This window comes from Bos grunniens, chromosome 27, assembly GCF_055505025.1.
Source record: "Bos grunniens cultivar Pamir isolate PY7600 chromosome 27, Bosgru_T2T1.0, whole genome shotgun sequence".
NCBI classification, from domain to species: domain Eukaryota; kingdom Metazoa; phylum Chordata; class Mammalia; order Artiodactyla; family Bovidae; genus Bos; species Bos grunniens.
In genome coordinates this window covers 46,072,072-46,098,684 of record NC_141191.1, presented here as the reverse complement: position 1 = coordinate 46,098,684, position 26,613 = coordinate 46,072,072, and the positions used below count along the sequence as shown (strand labels likewise).

At 42.2% G+C, this 26,613-nt stretch overlaps 1 protein-coding gene across 5 annotated transcripts in view; it reads right to left on the bottom strand.

The window, feature by feature from the left end:
* Positions 1-309: 309 nt before the first annotated feature.
* Positions 310-26,613, bottom strand: part of ZNF385D (zinc finger protein 385D) — a 1,003,514-nt gene continuing 977,210 nt past the window's right edge. For all 5 annotated transcript variants that reach the window (XM_086379817.1, XM_086379818.1, XM_086379820.1 and 2 more), the window contains 4 exons: positions 22,821-23,051; positions 7,227-7,405; positions 6,136-6,237; positions 310-3,280 (listed from right to left, as the gene is read on the bottom strand). In XM_086379817.1, the coding sequence (XP_086235943.1) occupies positions 3,062-3,280; positions 6,136-6,237; positions 7,227-7,405; positions 22,821-23,051 (731 nt within the window). In that variant the 3' untranslated portion in view covers positions 310-3,061. The remainder of the gene's footprint in view (positions 3,281-6,135; positions 6,238-7,226; positions 7,406-22,820; positions 23,052-26,613) is intronic.

The following is a 26,613-nucleotide window of genomic DNA, read 5'->3' as shown; positions in this document are numbered from 1 at the left end:
CTGGATGAGGTGCAACAATGCTTTTCCCAGAAGTGTTTGGCTCTTGCAATGCATTTATATTTGTTTGAAATGAGGTCAGAGACACCTCGTCTATCACTCCCTTGCCCGTGCGTATGTGGCGTGAGAAGGGACATAAAACCGTAAGGTCAGAGCCCTCTCAGGATGTTCTGAATTACTGATCTTTATTCATGAAAAGAAGTTCCCTCAGGGAAGGGGTAGAACTTGATAGCAGCTTGAACCATGATAGACAGGGATCTGGTGTTGATAAATACATGGCATGCAGGGAAACGATTCACAGAGAACCCAGCATTAAGTTCTATGGTTAGGCTTCATCCTTTATTAGGTAGCGAGTAAAGACAACGGATGATTACAACTCCAACTTTAAAGACCATTTAAACGAAATGGTTTCATAGTGAAGTGAAGCTGAAGGGATTTAGGTGTTTCTGAGGTTTCTCATACGGCTGATGGAGAAAATATGGCTGATTTATTTGTCTCCCAGCAAATCATTAAGTCAGTCACGTCTCGTGATCCAGGACTCCTCGATTGCACAGGCCCTGACTTTGGGTGGACCGGCTCCTCCACTTTGGTGAGAACGGGGAAGGACAGCAGGGTTCACTGCAGCAAGGCTGCATTGATCAACACTGTGTTCTCCAACAGAAGGGGAGGCTTTAGAGGCGTGAATGCTGTTGGACAGGGATTCGGGCTGACAGCGTGAACAGTGAAAATATCTGACAAAGCAGAAACTAAAGGTCAAGACTGTCCAAAACTTGTCACACAGGATACAGACAGACCCAAAGAACAAAACACATGAGCTAACTCTCCACCTGGCTGAACAGGGGGGGTCTGAGGGTGAAGCAAAGGAAGTGCTCGCCAAGACCAGAAAGTAGAGGTGCTGGCAGACGCGCTGTCACCAGATGCTCTCAAAAACAGATTCCAGTCCTAATCAACATGCTTAGGCATAAGAGACACGGTTCAAAATCCCTTTTACCAAAGACTGATGGAACACTTTCTCTTTTCTTCTTTCCCTTCTTTCCTTCCTTCTCTCCTTTCTTCCTTTTTGCTTTTGGTCAGTTGTTTAACAAAAGATATACAAAGTCAACTGCTTTAAAGATGTGTTTATATGACAAATGTCTTTAGCTGGGTGGTGGAGAATAACTCCAAAGACCATGTTTAATGTTGAGCACCAAGCACGCTACAGGTGTTTCTTAAATATAAAATGACAAATGCTAAATACCCATCTCTCTAACGGTTTCACCTTGCATCTTTAGACGCTCAAAAGTCTACTACATTTTAGATAAGAGCAGTTTCAGGAAGGCCATACTCAGCCTTTCTGTATATTTTTAAATAGTTCTCTACAAAACCTTTTCAAAAATATGTTTTTTTCTCTAAACCTAAATCTGGTAGAGTGGATTTGTACACGTTTCCATTGTTTGAAGTTTGAGTGTCATTATTCTTATTAATGCAACAGACTGGCTGCATCAAACCCCATCACAGGTGACAGGTATATGTTAGCTTTCTATGGGAAAAAGCAAATAGCCTTTACCACGAATTAAAGGCACAGCTATTTTTATGCCATTTGTTACCAACTTAATGATAACATGTAACACGGGATGGATATATAATTATTTTATATAGATTTTCTTTTTATAAGTTATACTCTTAAACTTTCTAACATATATACAATATACATATATTTATATATACCCCTGATAAATCTTGTTTTAAAGGTAAAACATCAACTCCTTTCAGCCTTATGGTGAATATTGAAGGCTGTTAGTATTTCACAACTCCACTAGAGAAATGATGGCCAAGTGCGACTTAACAGTATTTTTTAACTCTATACCCCTGGTCTGAAATGAATGCAGATTCATTTTTCTTTGTTTTTTCTAATATTTAAATATATATATTACTTGTTTATATCATGTCAGTAGGAAATATAGGAAAAAAAAGAAAGAAAAACCCACCAACAATAGCTAATGTCTACCATCATAGTCAAAGCAGAAAACTTTGCCTAAGAGACAACCCTACTGGTATGATATAAAGGGGATATTGCAGAGGTGTAATATTCTTTGTTTTTAGTGGATACGTACTAATGTGAAAAATCTGTACTTTGCATTATCATGCTAGGTTAGGATTGTCCCTCATCCTCGAAACAGAACAGTCGTACTGGTTTCTTTCTGGACCCCCATGATGCATGGGTTTACCTGTTTTCAGATATAAGCATTTGAAAAACACTCTGTTTCCAGCAACACTGCCTTAGTGTTGGGGGAAAGCACTCTGTGAGAAACTATTTTTATTAAAGTCTCTCCCACCTCTATTCTAAGTCAGCCCTGTTCTTTTGTTCTGGACTGAAAGTCATCTCCAGGGTGGGCAGGACGGGAGAGGGTGAGCTGGGGACCTTCACCACACCAGATGGTGTTGTTTATCTGCTGACTGCTTACTGGCATGAAACAGTTGTTCGTTCTACCTTCTGCAATTCTTGAGAACCTAGTGGCATAGGCTGAGACACAGGACTACTGTTCTACCAGACGCCTACTGCACCTCCCTTAGCTGGGGTGAATACCCAGGAATTGCTGTCAGAGCAACAGGACCACGGGCTCTACTATTCACAGTGTTGCTTTTGTTTTTTTGTGTTTTTTCTTTCTTTTTTTTGCATTATTTTAATCTACAGAGTATATGATTATTTATATACACACTGGAACCAGTTAATGCCCTCAGACAATGTATAGTTGTCTCATAAAGCAGGAAAGACAATGCGGGGGAAACAGGCGCCCAAAAGGCGTGTCACAAAGGCTTCGGAGGTTCTAGGTGCCACTACAAGTCAAGGCTGGAGATCACTTCTAAAACACTCAATGTTCAAGAGGAATGCTTTAATTTGGAGACAATACCGCCCCTCCCGCCCGCCCCCAGACCTCCCTCTTTTTACTTCATCTTTTCCATAATCTTTTCAGTTCACTATCAAAAGTCCTGGCTCTTCAGATATACTTTAAACTATAAATAAACGCTGCATAGTTCTCTGTTCGGCGTGTGGTTTGTGAGTTATTGCAGGCCGGCCGCGCGCTCAGTAGGGCGCGAAGAGCACCGGCGCATGCGCGCTGCGCATAGGCCCCGGCGCGGGCCGCAGCAGCGCGGGGGGCAGCGCCGGCAGCAGCGCGGGGGGCGCGGCCCGCAGCCCGAACGGCGAGCTCACGGCCACGGCGGCCGCGGCGGCGGCCAGCGGCCCGGGCAGCAGGCGCGGCGCCAGCGGCTTGGACGGCTCCTTGGAGAAGACCAGCTTCACCTGCAGGGCGGGGAGAAAGAAGAGCAGGTGAGCCGAAGTCTCTGGGTTCACCGGGAGCGTCCAGAAGAGGGGCTGGCTGGTAAAACAGAGCGGGCACCCCCACCCGGGTAAAGGCACGCCCTGGGGAGTGCAGTAGAACCATGGAAGACGGGGATGCACGCTCAGTGTCCTGGGACCACCCCAAAGGAAGAGGACGTGAAAAGAGAGACATCCAGAGCATCTATGGAAAACCTGAACAAACTTTATAGCCAACCCAATATACATATATATATCCATATATACACATACAACATCTTATGGAAAATCTGAATAAACTTTTTAGCTAACCCTATATACACACACACACACACACACACACACACACACACACACAACATCTTATAGAAAACCTAATCAAATTGTTTAGCCAACCCAATATATATTATATATATATAATATATAACATATATATGCATATGTAATACAATATATATTATTATATATAATATATATTATATATATGTACAGAACATCTATGGAAAGCCTGAACATTTTAGCCAACCCAATATATATATATATATATATATATATATATGTATAATGCTATGTTGTTATATATTATATATATGTATAACTGAATATATATGTATAAATATTATATATGTATAACATCACTTTTCTGTACAGCAGAAATTAACACACAGCATTGTACATCAACTATACATCAATAAAACAAATTTTAAAAGAATAATGGAAACTGTAGAACATCTTTCATTTTGGAGAAACTGGAAGATCCCAGAAAATGGCTTGATCTAGGATGTTAAATGGATGTGCAGAAAAGTACTCTGCTATCTTATTTTTCATGATAAATATACTTCCTGAGGAAACTATTCATCTTGAGAAAAAATAGGGAATTTTTTTATTCCACTCTTTACACACATTTTAACTAGCAGAGAATGGACATTTTAAAATGTTTACTTTATTTTATTTATTTTTGGGTGGGCTGGCCAGCATCTGGGATCTTAGTTCCCCACCAGGAGTCAAACCCACCCCCTGTAGTCAAAGTGTGGAATGTCAGCCACTGGATGGGCTAGGCAAGTCCCAGGGAATAGACTTTTTAAAGAGAAATTGATTAATGCTGTCAGCTACTCTGACTATGCAGATGTGACAAGAGAGTAGCACAGGAAGGTGTGAGCACCAATCAAGAGATCTAAAAATAATAAAATTCCGCTTTCACTAAAGAAGGGAAGAAAAATGATCTCCCCTGAAAACTTTGCCATGTTTTGCTTTCATTGGTACCAACATTCTGACACTATGCTGCCATACCAGTTTATTCTCTGAGGAGCAGTGTTAGTAAGATGGCTGTTCTCATGAAGGGAATGTTTCCATTTATGGAAACAGTAACTGTGCTAGTTAAGCAGGAGGCTTTGGAAGCTAACATTAACACAATTTGACTTCTCTGTTTATTTAAGAACTATTCACTTGATTGTTGAATGTGGCATCTCCACCGGTCAGAAATAGCACTCAGGTTATGGCTGGTACTGCTGAAACATCCACTCTGAGTAGAATTCAAAGTCTCTTACAGCAGCTAAAATGCATTCTATCCAAAAGAGCAAAGGGATTTCATTTGCATACAAATGGGTGATGCTACTAAATTAATTGGGTCAACTCATTCTGAGGTCTCACAATAGATGATTGCAGTTTTCCTTTAACTGTGTTTTCACGTGTCGGCAGCACACAATAGCACTGATTATTAATAAGATCTATTTTGAAGAAAACAGATTTCAAAATGCATAATTCAGCACATACTGTAGAGCAATTGTTCTCCATCTTAATTTTTTATACACACAGTTATGGTTTATTATAGCTAAACAGTGTAGAACCCTGCATCTCTCATGTAAGCTATGGTCACTCAAACAAGAAAAAAAGCCTAGGCTTATAAATAAGTAGCTTAAGATGTCAGGAGGTTTACAGATTTCCCCTAAAATCCTATAAAAGTGGGTAGATGGCCTAAAAGTGGATAGGTCGCCTAAAATCCTATAAAGAGTGGGAAGCCTTCCCCTTCTCCAGGGTCTTTTCCCAACCCAGGGAGCGAAACCAGGTCTCCTGCATTGCGAGTGGATTCTCTACCAGCTGAGGCACAAGGGAAGCCCAAGAATACTGGAGTGGGTAGCCTATCCCTTCTCCAGGGGATCTTCCTGACCCAGGAATCGAACTGGGGTCTCCTGCAGTGTACGTGGATTCTTTACCAACTGAGCTATCAGGGAAGCCTATGCTTATAAATAAATAGCTTAAAATGTCAGGAGGTTTACAGTTTTCCCCTAAAATCTTGTAAAAATTCTAGGTCGGGACATCAGTACTAATATGCGTACTAGTGTAAAAAACAAGAGGGCATGTCTCAGGAACTATTTCCCAGGCCTTAAATAGTGTCCTAAGGTGAATTTTCTTTTTAAACGAGCCACACCTTTCAGACTGTTTAAAAGCCAGAATTGTTGAGGGAAATAACAGCAATCCTTTATCTCTTGGAGATCTTAAAAAGAAGCTGGAAGAATTTGTTCCTCACCAACCTTTCTTAACAGTTCCCGCTAACCTCAGGTTCAGATTTCCCGTGATTACTTACCTGACGCAAATTTGGGTTTCTTTCCATCCCTATGCTCTATAAACCTGAGCCCAACTGAAAAGATGTCTGACTTTAGCTAACGGGGACAGGAGCCCACCCAACTCAGGAAACCAGTGATTCTGTTGGCGGCAGAGGGGTTGGGCTTTCAAATCAACCGTTTTTACTTGGGCGTCTTCCGTTTATCTCCCTTAGGAACTGACAAATGAAATCCTCCAAGAAAGGCTCCACTCTACCTGGAAGCAGAAGAGACACTCACCCCCAGCGGATGCGCGGCCTTCTGCAGTTTGTTGTAAGGGCTGTATTTAGGTTTCGGGGGCTTCCCAGCAGCTCTGTCTTTGTGCCTTCTACTGCTAATGTGCTATTAAAAGCAATGAAAAGGGACAGCTTTAAAGAAATCATCCTCCAAACCCCTCAAAAGTATTGTTTTAACCTGGGGAAGGATATTAATTATTTCATGCAAGTTGCAGAAAGACAGAAATAAAAGAACATGCACTTTTGTCCTTGGTTGTGGTTGCCTCGAGGAGAGATACTTTTATGCTGCCATTTTATTCTATTTTTAACACATGGCAGTGTCTTCTTTTTCCCAGCTTCTCTCCTTATCAGAGCACAGATCTCAGTTTATGGACATTTACAAAGGAAAGAAATGTCTGAAGGAATTTTATGTGCAAATAAACCAAGGTGGCCAGGCAGGCACGGATTTATTTCCATACTAATATTTACCCTCACATTTGTACAGCCAAATGTCAACCCCTTAAATTCTAAAGATAAATAACTAGGGTGCATAAAAATCAGTGCAAGAAGGTACGTATGCATATGAAACACAATACAGTATGAGGGCTGGGACTTCAGCAGCAAGGTAGACCCGATCCCTCTGGAAGGCTATTAGAGTAACAGTGACTCCATCCCGTTAGCGTGTGGCTGTAGGATTTAGAACAGCACCACCAGGTACTAAGGTAGCAACATGAAAGAAGGGCACAGGGTAAAATTAGCGGTAGCATGTACATCTCTAAACAAGGAAACATGGAATGCTGCACTTTGACCTTTAGCGAAAAGAAACCCTTTCGAGTGGGAAACCTGGTAAGGAAGAGAACTGCTTGTAGCCCCCTCGCCTCCCACTCTTCATCTGTAAGAACAGCACAGACTCACTTCAGACAAGCTGGGAAGGGTGTTAGAAGCCGCTACATTTCAGCATTCCTATAAGCAACTAACCTACGCACAGGTAAAGAAGGGGGTTGAGTAAGAAGCTAGGTGGATGGATGGGTGGGAGGGAGCAGAAGAGCAGACAGGGCGCAAGGCAGGCAGAGTCATGCCCTGTGCGCCCCCACTTCCGGTGTGGGCTCTGCCTACCTGTTTCAGCTGTGTCTCCGAGTTGACGTGCACGTCACAGATTTCACAGTGAAACGTTTTGTTCTGCAGGCCTGTATTTCCCTTGTTCGCTGGGCCTTTGCCTTTCACACCTGCCCTGGGGAAGGCTTTGATAGCCCCACTTCCGTTCCGAGCTTCTAGCATCGTTTTGTGCTTGGTACCTGCCAGAAATGTTAAAAAAAAAAAAAGAGAGAGAGAAAAAGAGGAGAGAACTCTTAGCTAGTAATTGCCTCCAAGACACGATGCGGCAACACCACGTGGTGTGATGCTGAGTCTGAGTGCAGGGCTTCCGGGGGTTCTGCTTCAAACACACTCATGACGCAGAAAACCACAACCATGTGCTCTGACGGCCGCGTGTTAACATGACTTATTGCGCATGCTTCTATGTCCCAGGTAACAAACAAGCACCATCAGTACAGGAGTAAACGCAAAGTCCTGAGATGACGTTAAATAGGTGTGGCTTCCTCTTGGTGCTGATGAGACATGAATGATACCTGATGAGGAAGGGTGACTTAGTTGCTACAGGTTTAGTTGGAGATGAGGTGTAACAAATGTAATCAGCTTAAACAGGGTGTGCTTACAGAGGTGGCACTAATTAAATACCCACTTTCTGAGTGGAGTACACACAAGCTTTCCTCACTGTGTAGTTTAGGCTCAAAGAAGGAACATAACAGTATAGAGATCTTAATGACTCTGAAAAAAAAAGGTCCTGTTAGAATAGCAAAATTCACATTGATTGGCTATTAAATTTCAAATGTTAAAAAAAAAATTACTATAAAAGGGGTTTCACTGGCTAGGTGGGTACACTCTAAGAAATTCTTTTTTATTACACCAACCACATTTGCCCATCCCACATAACTAATGTTACTCTACTCATCGACATTTGCTTTTTTTTTTTAAACACTAAAATTCAGGATGGCAGTGTTCTCTCAAAATTTTTCTTCACAATTTCCTTCTTGGAGTTGATAAATATTCTTTACTTTTCTTGTTTAGCCATGTGTTTTTGCTCTGAAATTTTCTTTTGTCATCATTTATATTCTTCCTGCCATTCTGGTTTTTTTAAATTATGTTTTAGAGGTTTTATCATCTTAATTGTCTTTATGACATGTGTTTGATCCCTGGGTTGGGAAGATTCCCTGGAGAAGGGAAAGGCTACCCACTCCAGTATTCTAGCCTGGAGAATTCCATGGACTGTATAGTCCATTGGGTTGCAAAGAGTTGGACACGACTGAGCGACTTTCACTTATCAGTTCTGGAAACACAGAAAAAAAGAGATTCTTAACTTCTTGTTCTTGAATCAGCTTCTCAGAACCATTCAACATCAACAAAGAAAGATGTTGAGGGCTTTCAGCTTGGAGCCAGTCACCAATGTCTTCGATAAGAGGCAATGAATACATGGAACAGGTTTATAGCCATATGTTTCTCTCTTGCAAAATGATAACTTTACTGAGTCCAGTATTAAAAAAAATGCATATTTTTACAACTTAGATCCCTCACTTTGAACCTCTATCCTTAGGCACAACAATGACAATATTCATATATCAACATAGTAAGGAGAGAGAAAAGAGTCAACATGTTGGGAAAAAACCGAAACAGCTAAAATACGGAGCTAGGGCACCTGTCCATGGTGGTGGGGGTGAGGCTGTCCTGGGCTTGTTCTCGACCCGGCCCTGTGGTCTAATGACCCGACGCTTCCGACTTTGTAAGAAGAACCATAAACGAGAGTAAGGGGGAGCAATGCATGCATATATACGCACATAATGAATGAATGGACGTGTCTATATGCACACACGTGTGCATCATTTTGCCAAGCTTTCATGTATGCAATCTTCATACAGATCAGAAGCTTTTGTGTCACTATGTGAGCAGATGATTATCCAACGTTCTATATCCAAACAGATGATTTTATTAAAAAAAATTTTTTTTTCCGTGCAGCTTATTCAGTCAAACTGATGGAGCATTCCCAGGGCCCGTGTGGCTTAGGAATGTCTAAGCAGCAGTGAGTAGGAGAAAATTCTCATCCTGGGCACTTCTCTGGTTCAGTTCAGTTCAGTTCAGTCACTCAGTCATGTCTGATTCTTTGCGACCCCATGGACTGCAGCACAACAGCCCTCCCTGTCCATCACCAACTCCCAGACCTTGCTCAAACTCATGTCCAACATGTCAGTGATGCCATCCAACCATCTCATTCACTGTCGTCCCCTTCTCCTCCTGCCTTCAATCTTTCCCAGCATCAGGGTCTTTTCCAATGAGTCAGTTCTTCACATCAGGTCGCCAAAGTATTGGAGTTTCAGCTTCAGCATCAGTCCTTCCAATGAACACCCAGGACTGATTTCCTTTAGGATGGACTGGTTGGATCTCTTGCTGTCCAAGGGACTCTTAAGAGTCTTCTCCAACACCACAGTTCAAAAGCATCTGGTGGTCCAGTGATTAAGAATCCACTTTCCAATGCAGGGGATGAGGGTTCCATCCGTGTTTGGGGAACTGCACAGATCAACTAGGCCTCCATGCCACAACTGGAGAGTCCGAGGCCACAATGAAAGATCCCTCATGATGCAGTGAGGCTCCTGTGTGCTGCAACCAAGACTCGGCACAGCCAAATAAGTAAGTATTAAAAGAATTCTCATCCCGACTTTCCTGAAGGCCCCTCAACTCATTATGGTTAATGTCTCCTGTTTGAGCTGGTGTTTGATAGTGGCAACTAAAATGAATCAAAAAGCTGTTTCTACCTATGTGAAGATAGAATTACTTTATTTTGCTTGGGAGGATGATAAAAAAGTCTGGCCTGGGTAATGTGACTCAAGATTGAGTGTCAGGTGGATTAGGAAGAGGAGAAGGGATTAAAGATTTGGCCCCAGTAGTAGGGGGTGAGCAAAGGTAGGTAAAGATCTTAGCAACAGTAGGTAAAGATTCAGAAAACAAAATGTTCTCCTTAATATCTTCGGACTCGCCTATATCTGACCCTAGAAGAAGAGATGTGAACAGAAGGTATGTGAACACTGGAGAAATGCCAACCTCGCAGAAAAATCACTGCATCATTAGCATTATTGTTTCAGTGCAGTCCCTCCCCAGAAGCTACTAAAGATAGGAAAATTAAGTATATCCACTCATGCACGCCTTACGTGGATGCAAGCAAACACACACACACACACACACACACACACACACACCGGACACATGTTTAAAATCATGCCAAGATTGGGTGAAAAACTCCAGCTAATAGCTTTGACTCTGGGGTTAGCAGTCATCGTCTAGCAGAGTGGAACTTTTGTACAGCGTAACCTCCTGTGCTAGGAGCAGATTGTCAGTCATAATTAAATTGCTATTAGATAGTTTCAAAAGAGCTGAAAGCTTCAGTAGCCTGTCAGGGTAGCTATATTTGCTCCAAGTACAGCTACAATTAAGAAAACACGTACTCTTATTTCTCAAGCATTTACCTTTTTTTGAGAGCTCAAATGTGCATGAATAATCTAAAAATAGTGATTACTGGGAGGATTTGTGCTTATTTTATTTTCCAGCATTGTACCTATTGTGCTAAATTACCCACCTGCTCCTAGCTGTGGTATGAGATAGGTGACAATATTATGCCCATTTTAGAGATAAACTGGGACTAAAAAAGGTTAAGTTAATTGCCTGGTTCACAAAGCAAACACTACTTGAAGTTACTGATGGGTAGAAGGTGGATTTCTAAATAAGTTCCTTGAACTATGGGATTTAGTCAGAAATCCACTAAGGCTGTCTGAGTCAGCTGCATTCCAGTTCCACAGGAATCTCTCACCACCTTTAACTTCTCTATGTTGTTAATGCTGTCTTTTCTAAACTTGGATTTTAATTTGAGTCTTTCATTCTCCTTCTTCCCCTGTAATATGCCTTTCTGCTCAGCAGAGGATCCGGAACCAGGATGCTATATGAACAGCAGTGGTTTTGCGATGGCCGGTTTGATCACCTCTGATTTCATCCACGTGTAAATATCCCGCCAGGCTGGTGCCTTTCCTTGTGACTGCACAGCAGGGCCCTCGAAAAGCTGCTTCTGTACTTTCAATGGGCTGTTTTCTTCCCACCACTTTTAAAAGGCTGGCGCTGACAATGACCTTCATTTGAAGCTTCCATGTTTCCTGAAATGCAAAATCATTCTCCAACCAGAGTTTAGATCCAGCAAGTCATAATGCTCCTAGAAATACTAATTTTGTTTGTTTGTTTTTGATTGCCTTGGATCAAGATATTTTATCTGCAAAAATCAAAGTAATAAGTGGTGTGGAGTGAATGGAGGCTAGCTTTCCCTTTACTCCCCCATCGTCTTTACCGATTCCATTTTCCAGATGGCTCTTTATTTGAATTTAATGCATTCATTTGTGGCTGCACTGGGTCTTAGCTGCTGTGTGTGGGGTTTTCTCTAGTTGCAGCCACTGGGGGCTCCTCTCTAGCCATGTGGTCTGCAGGCTTCTCATCGTGTAGCCTCTCTTCCCCAGGAGCTCAGGCTCTAGAGCACGGGAGGTAGTTGTGGAGCATGGGCTTAGCTGCACCTCAGCATGTGGGATATTAGTTCAGGGACCAGGGATGAACCCGTGTCCCTTGCATTGGCAGGCAGATTCTTAATCACTGGACCACCAGGGAAGCCCCTAGATGGCACTTAAGTTAGGTACTTGTGTAAAGAAAAGGGAGGTGAGCAAGAAAACTGAATGGCTTTCTAAAATTAAATCAGTCATCCATTAGGTCATCAGGGAAACTGGGGAAACTTCTTTAAAATGGAAAAAAAAAAATAACTTACAGTTCCTCCAAGGAGAGGTAGTCATAGTTCAGTTCAATTGCCCAGTCGTGTCCAACTTTTTGCGATCCCATGGACTAAAGCACAACAGGCCTCCCTGTCCATCACCAACTCCTGGAGTTTACTCAAATGCATGTCCGTCGAGTCAATGATGCCATCCAACCATCTCATTCACTGTCGTCCCCTTCTCCTCCTGCCCTCAGTCTTTCCCAGCATCAGGGTCTCTTCCATTGAGTCAGTTCTTTGCATCAGGTGGCCAAAATATTGGAGTTTCAGCTTCAGCATCAGTACTTCCAATGAATGTTCAGGACTGATTTCCTTTAGGATGGACTGGTTGGATCTCCTAGCAGTCCAGAGCTCTCTCAAGAGTCTTCTCCAACACCACAGTCCAAAAGCATCAATTCTTCCCCTCTCAGCTTTCTTCACTGTCCAACTCTCACATCCTTACATGACTACTGGAAAGACCATAGCTTTGACTAGACGGACCTTTGTTGGTAAAGAAATGTCTCTGCTTTTTTAATATGCTGTCTAGGTTGGTCATAGCTCTTCTTCCAAGGAGAAAGTATCTTTTAATTTCATGGCTGCGGTCACCATCTGCAGTGATTTTGGAGCCCTCAAAAATAAAGTCTCTCACTGTTTCCATTGTTTCCGCATCTGTTTCCCGTGAAGTAATGTGACCACATGCCATGATCTTGGTTTTCTGAATGTTGAGTTTTAAGCTAACTTTTTCCCTCTCCTCTTTCACTTTCATCAAGAGGCTCTTTAGTTCTTCTTCACTTTCTGCCACAAGGGTGGTGTCATCTGCATATCTGAGGTTATTGATATTTCTCCCAGCAGTCTTGATTCCAGCTTGTGCTTCATCCAGCCCAACATTACTTATGATGTATTCTGCATATAAGTTGAATAAGCTGGGTGACAATATACAGCCTTGACGTACTCCTTTTCCTATTTGGAACCAGTCTGTTGTTCCATGTCCAGTTCTAACTGTTGCTTCCTGACCTGCATATAGGTTTCTCAACAGGCAGGTCAGGTGGTCTGTTATTCCCATCTCTTTAAGAATTTTTCCACAGAGACATATCAGAATTTTAATGGTGGTCATCATGTGCCAGTCTTTGATTTCCTACTTGTACATGTGCATTTAAAACATTTGGATAACAAAATAATTCTGTATAGAACTTTCCTTGGAATTATACATACTTTAAAAAATGTACATGATTTTTAATGACAGCATAGGCTTACAATACATGAATGCTATATATTTAACCACTTGTCTAATATTAGATATTTGTATTATTTTCCTCTTTCCCTATATAATTATCCTACTCATTAATCTTTTAAAATCCATCCTAAGGTTGTTTCCTTATGATAGATTTTCATAAGGGGTGTTCTAGGGACAAAATATGACTATTTTTAAGTCTCGATTCAAGCTGACAAATTAACTGTCTAAACAGTACAAAGGGAGTTTCAGAGGATTCATTTGAAGGGCAATGTACCTTGCAAAACTTGCCCTTCTATAAAATAAATTTCAATACCTTAAAGTTCAATTCTCCAGAATGCCCATGAGATGAGGTTTAATAGCATCAGACTAGACTGGGTGGGAAAGATGCCCTGGATAAGGGTATGGAAGCCACTCCAGGATTCTTGCCTGGAGAATTCCATGTACAGAGAAGCCTGGCGGGCTACCATTCATGGGGTCAAAAAGAGTCAGACATGACTGAAGCGACTCAACATAGCACAGATGTCAGCAAACCCAGGTGATAGCCAGAGATCATTTAGTTACTTTCTTACTGACCAGTTCAGATGATCCAGATTATAGATATGTGAGCAGGAAAGTGGCCAGTATCCATACAAACAACAAAGAGCTTTTTGAGGTGTTTATCTATAACATTCAATATAATGGCACGATGGTCCAACTTTTGTGTGTCCGAAGGGAAAAAAAGTTATCTTGACTCTCTACACCTGAACTGTGCAACTGGCACCAATAGCCTCCACATCCTCTCTCTGTTTTTATTCCTCCAAATGGCAAGTTGGAAGGACTGATGCTGAAGCTGACGTGCCAATACTTTGGCCACCCGATGTGAAGAGCCAACTCACTGGAAAAGGCCTTGATGCTGGGAAAGATCGAGGGCAGGAAGAGAAAGGAATGACAGAAGATCAGATGATTGGATGGCATCACCGACTCAGTGAACATGAGTTTGAGTAAGCTCCGGGAGTTGGTGACAGACATGGAGGCCTGGCGTGCCGCAGTCCATGGGGTTGCAAAGAGTTGGACTCACCTGAGCGACTGAACTGAACAGAAGATTCTGTTTGGCCTGAGCATGAAACCACTCTTAAAAGAAATGGCATGTAAAAGTACACAGTAAGAAAAGTCCTCTTGACACAACACTGAGATCACTTATTCTAGCTGTTTATGCATGAGAAGTCACTAAACATGAAATAACTAAACTCTGAATGTTGACAGCTACATAAAATTCTTTGGTTAGATAATATATTCCAAATCACCCATATTGCAATTTCCAATGTACATTATTTAAGAATTATAAGAATCTAAAAAATTCCAGTAGAACTATTCAAATCCCTAAAGATGCTGCCATCAAGGTTTTGCATTCATTATGTCAGCAAATCTGGAAGACTCAGCAGCGGCCACAGGACTGGAAAAGGTCATATCCTCATCCCAATTCCCAAGAAGGGTGGTAACAAAGAATGTGCTAAGCATTGGACAACTGCACTCATCACCCATGCTGGGAAGGTTATGCTTAAAATCCTGCATGCTAGGCTTCAGCATTATGCAAACCAAGAACTTCCAGATGTCCAAGCTGGGTTTAGAAAAGGAAGAGGAACCAGAGATCAAATTGTCAACATCTGCTGGATGATAGAGAAAGCAAGGGGACTTCAGGAAAACATGTATCTCTCTTTAACTGACTATGCTAAAGCCTTTGACTGTGGGGATCATGACAAACTGTGGAAAGCTCTTACAGAGATGGGAATACCAGACCATCTTTCCTGTCTCCTGAGAAACCTGTATGCGGGTCAAGAAGGAACAGTTAGAACCCTGCAGAGAACAATTGATTGGTTGAAGATTGAGAAAGGAGTATGACAGGGCTGTCTGCTGTCATCCTGTCTGTTTAATCTACACACTGAGCACATCATGAGAAATGCTGGGCTGGATGAGTGACAAGCTGGAATCAAGATAGGCGGGAGAAACATCAACAACCTCAGATGTGCAGATGATACCACTCTAATGACAGAAAGAGAAGAGGAACTAGAGAGCTTCTTGATGAAGATGAAGGAGGAGAGTGAAAGAGCTGATTTAAGACTAAATAAAAAGTCTAAGATCATGGCATCAGCCCCATCACTTCTTGGCAAGTAGAAGGGGGAAATGTGGAAGCAGTGACAGAGCTCCTCTCCTTGGGCTCAGAATCACTGTAGATGGTGACGGCAGCTGTGAAATCAGATGTTTGCTTCTTAGCAGGAAAGCTATGACAAACCTAGACAGTGTGTTGAAAAGGAGAGACATTACTCTGCTGACAAAGGTTCGTATAGTCAAGGCTGTGGTCTTCCCAGTGGTCATGTGCGGTGTGAAAGCTGGACAGTAAAGAAGGCAGAGCACCAAAGAATTTATGCCTTTGAACTGTGGTGCTGGAGGAGACTCCTGAGAGTCCTTTGGACAACAAGGAGATCAAACCAGTCAATCTTAAGGGAGATCAACCCTGAATATTCACTGGAAGGACTGATGCTGAAGCTGAAGCTATAGTATTTTGGTCATCTTATGTGAACAGATGACTTTTTGGAAAAGACCCTGATGCTGGGAAGGATTGAGGGCAGGAGAAGAGGGTGTCAGAGGATGAGATGGTTGGACAGCATCACCAATGCAGTGAACATGAACTTGGGCAAACTCTGGGAGACTGTGAAGGACCGGAGGCCTGGTGTGCTGCAGTCCATGGGTGTCAATGAGTTGGACATGAGTGGGTGACTGAACAACAACAAAAAGAGTAGGTGTGTCATGTATAATGGATTCACTTTGCTGTACACTTGAAACTAACACAGCGTTGTAAATCTACTATAGGTCAAAAGATATTTTGAAAAAAAGAATTGTGGCTCCAGTCCACTCTCTGATAGAAACTTCTGGGGTGATGGGAATGGTCTTGATCTGTAGGCACCAATATGGTGGCCTTTAGTCACACTCTTCAGCACTTGATATGAGGCTACTGCTACTGAATTGGTGATTGATTTCGATTTAAATCATCATCTAAGGCTAGTGGTTACCACATTAGATAGTACAGCTCTTGTACTCAAGCATGTCCTGCATGACCATGTGTAACACAGCGGCTATGTGGCTGAGCTGCCTGTTTTTAATCATTTGTAGAAAGTTTAAAGAAGGCATGACAGCAGACTTGTGATAGAAGAGTCTCCATCTGTTTTTTCCATCTAACTGAAGTCTTATCATCATCCCAGAAGATCTTGAAGAGATGTGATAGATATCTCTAGGCCTTAATAATAACAAGGCCATGAACTTGGACTACCACTGACTGGCTTAAATGAGTTCTTCACTTGAAACATGAAATGACAAATCTCTATAGGGGAAACAAGTCTTTACACAGTCTCTTCCTGAACAGAGGCACAAACTGGACCTCGGCTTCTTGAAGGCAACTCCTGGGTTTTGCTCAAATTTTCATTCTAAGGGCCCAATGCATGGCAGTAAATCAGTGAAGATTAGCAAAGTATTGGGTATTAATAAAGATCAACAAACACATATTCATAAAGAGAGTTATGAGCTCAGGTTCTGAGATGGTATAAGCCAGAGTTTGTCTCTACTAGCTGTGAGGTTTCAATGTACTGAAGTGTTGCAGGAGATGCATTTTTATCTTAAGGTATTATTTCTGGCATGCCCACATGCTCAATAAATTTTAGTCAATCTTCTCTTTCTTCTTCTTAACATTGTTTTCATGTTTAAGCAAAAATTTAGAAATCTCTAAGCATTTTAAAATTTAGTCAAGTCTGTCTTTCGATAAAGTGACTTTTCTCTATATTAAAACTTAGTGAGGGAAAATAAGCTCTGTGTAGGCACAAAAAAGCTGGAATGTGCTTAGTGAAAATGATCAAATGTTACCACTTTAAGTTATCACCAGAAAAATCTGCCAAATTAGTAATGAGTCTGCTTATAAAATTTCAAAGGATTTTTTTTCAATTATATACAGAAACTCATTAAAATTGGCTAAGCAAAGCATTACCTAGCAGGATGTTTGGGGGGAATTTCTGTAAAGAAAGAGACAAAACATATCTTTTTATAATATCTGTGTCCATAACATAAAAATAAGAGGAGACTTCAAGGTCTCTTATAAAGAGTATGTCCTCTTACGGTGTTGCAAGCATTCTTAGAGTTTTTTGAATCATGCTAGCAAGTTCAGGAGAACTGCTTTTCCTCCCAAATTAAAAAAAAAAAAAAAACGAAAGAAAGAAATCCTATATTCCAGTACTATTCCAAAAAAATAACTAACTTTGAATGGTTATACTGTAGTGAAAAATAAAAACAGAAAGCACACGAAATAACACAGCAACCCAGCTGGGGCTTCCCAGGCGACTCAGTTGTAAAGAACTTGCCTGCCATGCCTGAGACACAAGAGATGCGGGTTCCATCCCTGTGTTGGGAGGATCTCCTGGAATAGGAAATGACATCCCAATCCCTATTCTTGCCTGGAAGCTTCCATGGAAAGAGGAGGCTGGAGGGCTACAGTCCATGGGGCCACAAAGAGTCAGACACGACTGAGCGACTGAGCAGACAGCAGCTGCTGTGCTTCTGCTAATAATCATGTCATAATATTTCATCCTCACAAGGTGCATATGGCCTCTTAACTCCATGAGAGAGAGAGAGAGAGAGAGAGAGAGAGAGACGGACAGAGACAGAAAGAGAGAGAAAGGGCCCCAAAGACAATTGCCTTGCCAAGGTTCACATAGAAAAGTTCTCTGCAGATTTGAGGTAAAAATTAAATCTGATCACTTCTAGTTCACTCTAGTCTATTCCATTAAGCCGTAACAAAGGCAGTGTTTAATGGAAATTGTTTTCCCAATATTTATGATTAAGAATCCATTTTCCAGCCAAAATGTGGAAACTAGCCTAAATGCCCATCAACAGATGAGTAGATGAAGACGAGTAATGCCCATACGCAATGGAGAACTGCTCAGCCAAAAAAAGACTGAATAATGCCATTTGCAGCAACATAGACGTCCCTAGAAATTAATTATAATACTAAGTGATGTGAGTCAGACAGATAAAGAAATATATGATATCACTTATGTGTGGAATCTTAAAAAATAATACAGATGAACGTATTTACAAAACAGAAACAGACTCACAGACTTCAAAAAGAAATGTACAGTCACCAAAGGGGAAACAAGAGCGGGGGGTGGGGGGGGGCGCAAATCAGGAGGCTGTGATTAGAGCAGGAAAACAGCAGGGACCTATGTTACAGCACAAGGAACTCTACTCAATATTCTGTGTGTGTATGTTAGTCTCTCAGTCATATTTGACTCTTTGTGACCCCATGGACTGTAATTTGCCAGGCTCCTCTGTCCATGGAATTCTCCAGGCAAGAATACTGGAGTGGGTAGCCATTCCCTTCTCCAGGGGATCTTCCCAACCCAGGGATCGAACCCAGGTCTCCTTATTGCAGGTAAATTCTTTTGTCTGAGCCACCAAGGAAGCCCACTCAATATCTATAATAACCTATACGGAAAAAGAATCTGAAGAAGAACGAATATACATATAACCGAATCACTTTGTCGTACATATGAAACTAATACAACATTGCAAATCACCTATTCTCCAATAAAATTTTAAAAAGAAGAAGGCGTTTTCCAAGATTAACAGTAAAACATGTCTTGAAGGTGGTTGACTTCCCGTAAACAGCCCATAAGTGCATAACTCTCCACTCAGTGTCAGAGGCCTTAGCTCATGTCTACGACATGTTTCCAAAGGGATAAAAAAGAAAACTCTTAGAATTACAATGCAAATGCAAAAGACACATCTCCCCATTCTGCAGCCGGATTGCTTCCGATGACAACTGATATTCAAACCTGGTTCCCTGAAAAACACAGCGAAGTCTTTATCGGTGTTTTCCTATTAATAAAATCCGGATCTAAGAAGAAATTGGAGAAGTCTTTTAAAGATCTATTGATGGAAGCAGTGGTGGGCATGATTGTGGTCTGCTCTGAGTGCAGCTGGCAAGGTGGTCCTTTAAGAGAACTAGAAAACAGGGATTCAGCGGACTGCTTGCTATCAAACGGGTCCTGCTTTCCACTAGCATCATGGACCGACAACTCTAAATAGTGTCAGTGCGCAGAATCCTCTCTGACAACCATTTTACTGGTCTATATTCTAAACAATGGATGTAGTTCTGATGAGATCTAGTATTTATTAAATTAGCAAACCATCTGCTCCATCTGTCGAACTCTCTATTATGCAGCCATCCCCAGAAACACACAAATCCGACTACAAGCTTCAGTTTCACTAGTCATTTCAGAGTAGTTCAAAATCTTCTGAGCTCACAAAGGCTGGAATTCATGCGCCTGTAGTACGACCTTTTTTAATGTAAACAACAGATTGTAAATGGACAAGGAGAGCAATGTGATCATAAAGGTGGATGGACGGAGAATCTGTCACACAGAGTGAAGTAAGTCAGAAAGAGGGGAAAACAGAGTATATTAATGCATATATGTGGAGTCTGGAACGGTGATACTGATGAGCGAATCTGCAGGGCAGGAGTAGAGTTGCAGACGCAGAGAGGACGTGCGCATGGGAAGCGGGGAGGAGGGGTGAATGGGAGCCTGGGGCTGACACACGCACACTATCGTGTCACACAGCTCGTGGGAGGCCGTTACACAGCACAGGAACTCAGCTCAGAGCTCCAGTGGCCTGCAGGGGTGGCGCTTGGAGGCCGTGGGGCGGGGCTCACGAGGGCGGGGACCCGTGTATACAGGTGGCTGGTTCACTTTGCTGTGCAGCAGAAACGGACACAGCATTGTAAACAACTATGCCCCAAACTTGAGGAGACTCAGTTCTGCTGCTCTGTGCGGCCCTCGCAGGTCCGGCCTGTGAGGGACGGGCCAGGCGCTCTGTCTGTGCAGGTGAGCTCCTTTGGCCCTCGTCAGCGGCTGGCGAGGTGACGCGGCCTGTCCTGGGGGCCTTCGCTTCCTGTCTCCTTCTCCCACCGCGATAACCCCCCAAAGCCCAGGGACCCTCACACCGCTGTCTCCGCGCCTGCTTCTGGTGGCCCCAAACGAGAACCCAGCTCAACGATCTTATGGTGAGGCCGCCGAGGACCACTCCCACCCCGGACAGGACAGGGGCGTGCGTCCGGCCTCGCCGTCTACAGTCCCCCCGCGGGTTTCCGCTAGGCGTAACCCGCGGGGAGATGTCTGACGCGGAGAGAAAAACACCTTAGAGGGAAGAGACGTGGGGGTCACGGTGTCCCCCTGGGCTGAAACCTCAGAGGGGACACGCCTAGAAAGGGGCTCAAGTCAGGGTGACAACCCATCACCTCCTAAGCCTCCAGGTGAGAAGGTTACGCTAGTTCTCAGCTCTGCCTGCAAAACACCTGGCAACAGTTTTGCTTTTTTTTTTTCTTTTCCCAAACACTATAGCTTCCCAGGCCCTGGCTATATAACAAATCAAAATCCCTGGATGTAGGAAATATATTTAGGATATATAATAGGATATATTTGCAGGATATATGGACCTTCCAGGTGGTTAAGTGGTAAAGAATCCCATGTCCAGTCCCTGACTCAGGAAAATCCACTGGAGGAGGGCATGGCAACCCACTCCAGTATTCTTGCTTAGAGAACTTCATGGATAGAGAAACCTGGTGAGCTATACAGTCCATAGGGCTGCAAAGAGTCAAGACATGACTGGACGACTAAACAGCAGCAGCAGCAGTAGGATATACAATAAATCAGAATCCCTGGGTGTATATATATTAATACATACAGAAATATATTTAAATAAGCATAAATGCATATATATTTAAATATACTTAAATATAAATTTATTTATATATAAAGATATATACTTTTCTATCCATACAAAGTATATGAATATATATTTATACATATAAAATACATACATATTTAAGGCTCCAAATGCAATTCTGACACACAAACCATAAATGACCATAGAACTGGAATATGGAAAATGCTGACCTGATGTGATAAAATCAAATTAGTCATTCCTTCTTTGCTCTTAAATCAAATAAGTCATTCCTTCTTTGTTCTTAATCAGACATCTCTGATCAGAATTCAGGAAGGACATCCAAATTCTTAATAAATTAACTGCAGCCTCCAAGGGTATGGTTTGTTTATCTATCAAAATGGGCCTCCCCTCAAAATGAATGTTTCTCTGTCATGATGGGGAATGACCAAGAATTCTCGAGCACTGAATGGACATCCAATGATATCCACTCTCTTCCATGACCATGCACCCAGGAAACACGTCTTTGCAGGAGGAAAGAGGGGGAAATCTGAAGGCTTAGATTCTGACTTGGGGCCAGATGCTCTTCTGCGTGTCCCAGTCCCTGCCCTCCTGAACTCTCCCTGACTATGACTCATGCCGCCTGCAGGAGGGGCGTGTGTGCGTGGAAGGAATTGTCCCCCACCTGCAATTACACCCTTAGAGGCTTGAGGTCAATACTGGAATGTTCCTTGGGCAGCAGTGATTGGTCAAAGACTCCATCGGTGCACAGCTGCACTATTAACTCAGGGTATGATTCACAAATGATTCTTGTCCTATTGTAACGGCTGACAGAGACCTGGCAATGACCCCAGTCTTTCAGAGAAAAGCTGATCTTGGGCCAAAGGGCTGGCTAAAATCTCAGGCAGGACATAAATAAATAAATAAATAAAATCTTTATATAAGTCAATATAAATATATTCTCTCTCCATATATGTATTATATATATATATATATATATATATATATGTATATCTAGTTAGGCTTATATAGAGATATATAACATCTTTAAATATATATATATATATAAACATAGATATACAGAAAGAGCAAGTGGATGGAATCAAAATATATCCAAAGAGGATTCCATACTGGCTTATCAGTATTTTCAGTTCTGCTATATTAAAGTTTAGTGTTTAAGTTAGAGAGACCTGGGTTTGAATAATGGCTCATCACCTAACTGATCACATGTCTTCTCTGAGCCTCAATCAAAGCAGGGGAATAGTATCTTTAGGCTGTCAGAAAGAATAAGTAAAATCTTTCACATAGATATCTTACCTCAAGATAAGGTAAAATGTCTTATCTTGCTTCTGTCTATAGGAAGCATTTTCTTAAGTTTAATTGTCCGGTTCAAATAAATTTAGCCCAAACAACATTATTTACCATAAAAACCATAATAAGGAGGTTTTAACCAAAATCTCATGGAATTGTGCAACCCAATTTTGCAACTCTATTATTGGTGCAACTTTAGAAAATTTCATTTAGAAGCAAATGCATGAAATTAACATAGCAATCTAGAAATCATATAAACACAAAGTTGATGCTTTAGAATTATATTTTACTGACTCTCCTTGTGTTTATAAAACACACACACGCATCCACAGCACGGCATGGGAGCCCTGGAAACCCTCCACTGCCCGCATGCCAATGGCACTTTGCTTGCCATTCTTACTTTTTAATGGTTACTGAGTTCCGTGTAACAATTGCCAGTTTTCTGCCACCCCTCTGTCCCCTGCTGCAAAGACCTCATCTATTCAGAGGAGCATAATTGCAGAGCTGTTGAGACAGAGAAGGAATCGCTGCATCTCACCACTGTTGTGGGCCTCCAGCTGGGAGGCGGAGTTGACAGCAACCTTGCAGAGGGAACAGTACAGCAGCCTCTTGGCCTTCTCCTCCTCAGTCTCCGCGGAAGGACAGGAGCTGTTGCCACTGGCTGTGGTGGGGCTCTTCTCCACTTTAGAGGTGATCTCCGTTGTCATAACACTGCTTTTGCGAATTTCCACAGTTGTCGTTGATATTGCTGGTGTCCCTGTGGTACTATCTGCAGTCAAAATAGCACAGGAGAAAAGGCAAAGACAGTGCATTATCTTTCCCCATTTGAAAACGCACCCCCGACATTGCATTCTGGTAATAATGAGAAGAGCAACTAGCTCCGACCCCCTGTCGACCACGCAGCAATCATCTCCTGAGGAAGTGACACAGACGCACACTTACAGTTGCGTCTATCGATAGAACACATTTGGACAATTCTTGAAAATAAATACAAATAGGCTTTACTATGTTTTCTTGAGGTAAATAAACATGCTCAAAGTTATCTTGTTAATGTGTGGCCTTACTTAAATATTCTTTATAGTGCACTGTGCTTTGTATATGTCTCCTAGGATGGCTTTAAAAAATACAATGGAGAGTAAATACGTCTAAGGTATGTTCATTTTTCTTTACGACTTGTCTTTCTATTTTCTTCTACATCTCTTTCTTTAATTTAAAACAAAATAGGTAAAATAGGGCTTCCCTGGTGGTCCTGTGGTTGAGAAACCGCCTTGCAATGCAGAGGACGCTGGTTCGATCCCTGGTCTGGGAAGATCCGACGTGCCGCGGGGCACCCGAGCCTGTGTGCCATGACCGCTGAGCCTGCATCCTGCAGTGACTGAAGCCTGTACACCCTAAGGCTGTGCTCCAGAACAAGAGACGCCACCGCAATGAGAAGCACACAGACTGCATCCAGAGAGTAGCCCCCGCTCCCTGGAGCTGGAGAAAGCCCGTGTGCAGCGACAAAGACCCAGAGCAGTCAAAAACAAATACAATGAAATAAAATCACAGCCAAGACCCTTTAAAAAAGTTGGTTGTGATCCTGTGCGTGCTTGTGTAAAATATATGGGAAGTAAAGAACCCTGATGTCACACCGCTTTGTCAAGATCAAAGGTTTATAAAATTCTTGCCTTATCTACAAAAAGCTGTATGTTCAACAAATACAAAAATCATCCATATACAAACAAGACAAATTCTAATCTGGCATATTTATTAAGCATATGCCCTGTACCAGGATGAGTTCAGGGAGTGTGTGACACAAAAGTATTCAAACACCAATGGTGACTCTTCATATGGAATTCACGGACTGGTCACACCATGTTAATGTCACAGCTTTCAAGAGCATGATAACCAGGAAGGCGTTGATGCACTGTAACCCTACAACCCTTCTGGCTCTGAAGTCTGACTCTAAATCTGGAGAGGTCAACCTCCAAAGTGAGCCTACCTTGTCTTAGCTTCACTTGGGTAGACACAGCTCCCAACCCAAATAGGCTGGTTAACATGGTGTGAGCAACGTCTGCCAAGTCCAATATGAATCGCAAATGTGCTCCAGGCCCTGTGCTTTCTATTTTTATATCCCTTTTCACTGCCTCCCGGCTGGCTAACTCTTAACCTCCTACTCAAAATATTCCCAGGCAGCCTCTCCAGCCACAGCTGCTCTTGGAGTTGTCTCTCCTCCCACAGGTTGCCGTGCTCACTATGCAGCGCCGCCCTAAACACCCATGGTAAATGGAGCAGGCAGTGGCTATAAAGGACAGTGGTACCTGCAGTGAGGGGCTTCCTCATAAAAATGTAGTTCTTGTTAATTTCTGTTACCAACAAGCCTTTGAACTTGGATTTTCACTTTGATCTGGAGAGAGAGGTGGGAATGTGGGTAAGGCTGGTTTCAGCTTCTTTCCCAAATACGGCACAGAAGCACTAGCCAGTCGGAAGATGAATGGGTTCTTGCTGTTTGTTTTTCACTAATTAATTTTTATTAAAAAATTTGAACTATAATTGATTTACAAAGTTTCAGGTGTATACAAAGTGATTCTGCAATATACATACATGTATATATATTTAGCTATTATATGTCTACATACACACATAGGTAGGCATATAATAGCTAAATATATATACATATTGTGTGTGTGTATATATACACACACACATACTATATATGTGTGTATGTGAATATATTCTTTTCTGGATTCTTTTCCATTATAGGGGATGCTGAGGGATATTGAATAGAACAATTTATCTGGACCTTCCCTTTGCCCTGACCCTTCACATACTTTTAACCACTTATTCAGCCATAATGCCATTAAGGTCCCCTGCAGTATCATGGAGAACATCTTATAACCATGTTAGAAAAAATAATCATAGTGCCATCACCAGTTTTTCTCATAGCAAGAGAAAAATAAAATTAGCTAACACCAATTTTGGCCACAAGAATGCATTACCTTGAACATGGAAAGGCCCACTTCCTGACTAGTCTTGTCTTCTAAGGTACCAACATTAAAATATCAGGTAATACCAGAAAATTTCAAATCCTAAAAGATGACCCTGTTAAAGTGCGGCACTCAATATCCAGCAAATTTAGAAAATTCAGCAGTGGCCACAGGACTGGAAAAGGTCAGTTTTCATTCCAATCACAAAGAAAGGCAATGCCGAAGAATGTTCAAACTATGGCACAATTGCACTCATCTCACACACTAGCAAAGTAATGCTCAAAATTCTCCAAGCTAGGCTTCAACAGTACATGAACCAAACTTCCAGATGTTCAAGCTGGATTTAGAAAAGGCAGAGGATCCAGAGATCAAGTTGCTGACATCCATTGTATCATAGAAAAAGTAAGAGATTTCCAGGAAAAAAATCTACTTCTGCTTCACTGACTATGCTAAAGATTTTGACTGTGTGGATCACAAACCGTGGAAAATTCTTAAAGAGATGGGAACACCAGACCACCTGACCTGCCTCCTGAGAAACCTGTATGCAGGTCAAGAAGCAACAGTTAGAACTGGACATGGAACAACAGACTGGTTCCAAATCGGTAAAGGAGTACGTCAAGACTGTATATTGTCACCCTGCTTATTTAACTTCTATGCAGAGTACATCATGAGAAACGCTGGACTGGAAGAAGCACAAGCTGGAATCAAGATTGCTGGGAGAAATATCAATAACCTCAGATATGCAGATGACACCACCCTTATGGCAGAAAGTGAAGAGGAACTAAAGAGCCTCTTGATTAAAGTGAAAGAGGAGAGTTAAAAAGCTGGCTTAAAGCTCAACATTCAGAAAATGAAGATCATGGCATCCGGTCCCATCACTTTCTGGCAAATAGATGGGGAACCAATGGAAACAGTGACAGACTTTATTTTCTTGGGCCCGCAAGTCACCTCAGATGGTGACTGCAGCCATGAAATTAAAAGACACTTGCTCCTTTGAAGGAAAGCTATGATCAACCTAGATAGCATATTAAAAAGCAGAGACATTATTACTTTGCCAACAAAGGTCTGCCTATTCAAAGCTATGGTTTTTCCAGTAGCCATGTATGGATGTGAGAGTTGGACCAAGAAAGGAGAGCATCAAAGCATTGATGTTTTTGAACTGTGGCGTTGGAGAAGACTCTTGCGAGTCCCTTGGACTGCAAGGAGATCCAACCAGTCCATCCTAAAGGAAATCAGTCCTGAATATTCCTTGAAAGGACTGATGCTGAACCTGAAGCTCCAATACTTTGGCACCTGATGTGAAGAGTCAACTCATTAGAAAAGACCCTGATGCTGGGAAAGATTGAAGGCGGGAGAAGGGGACAA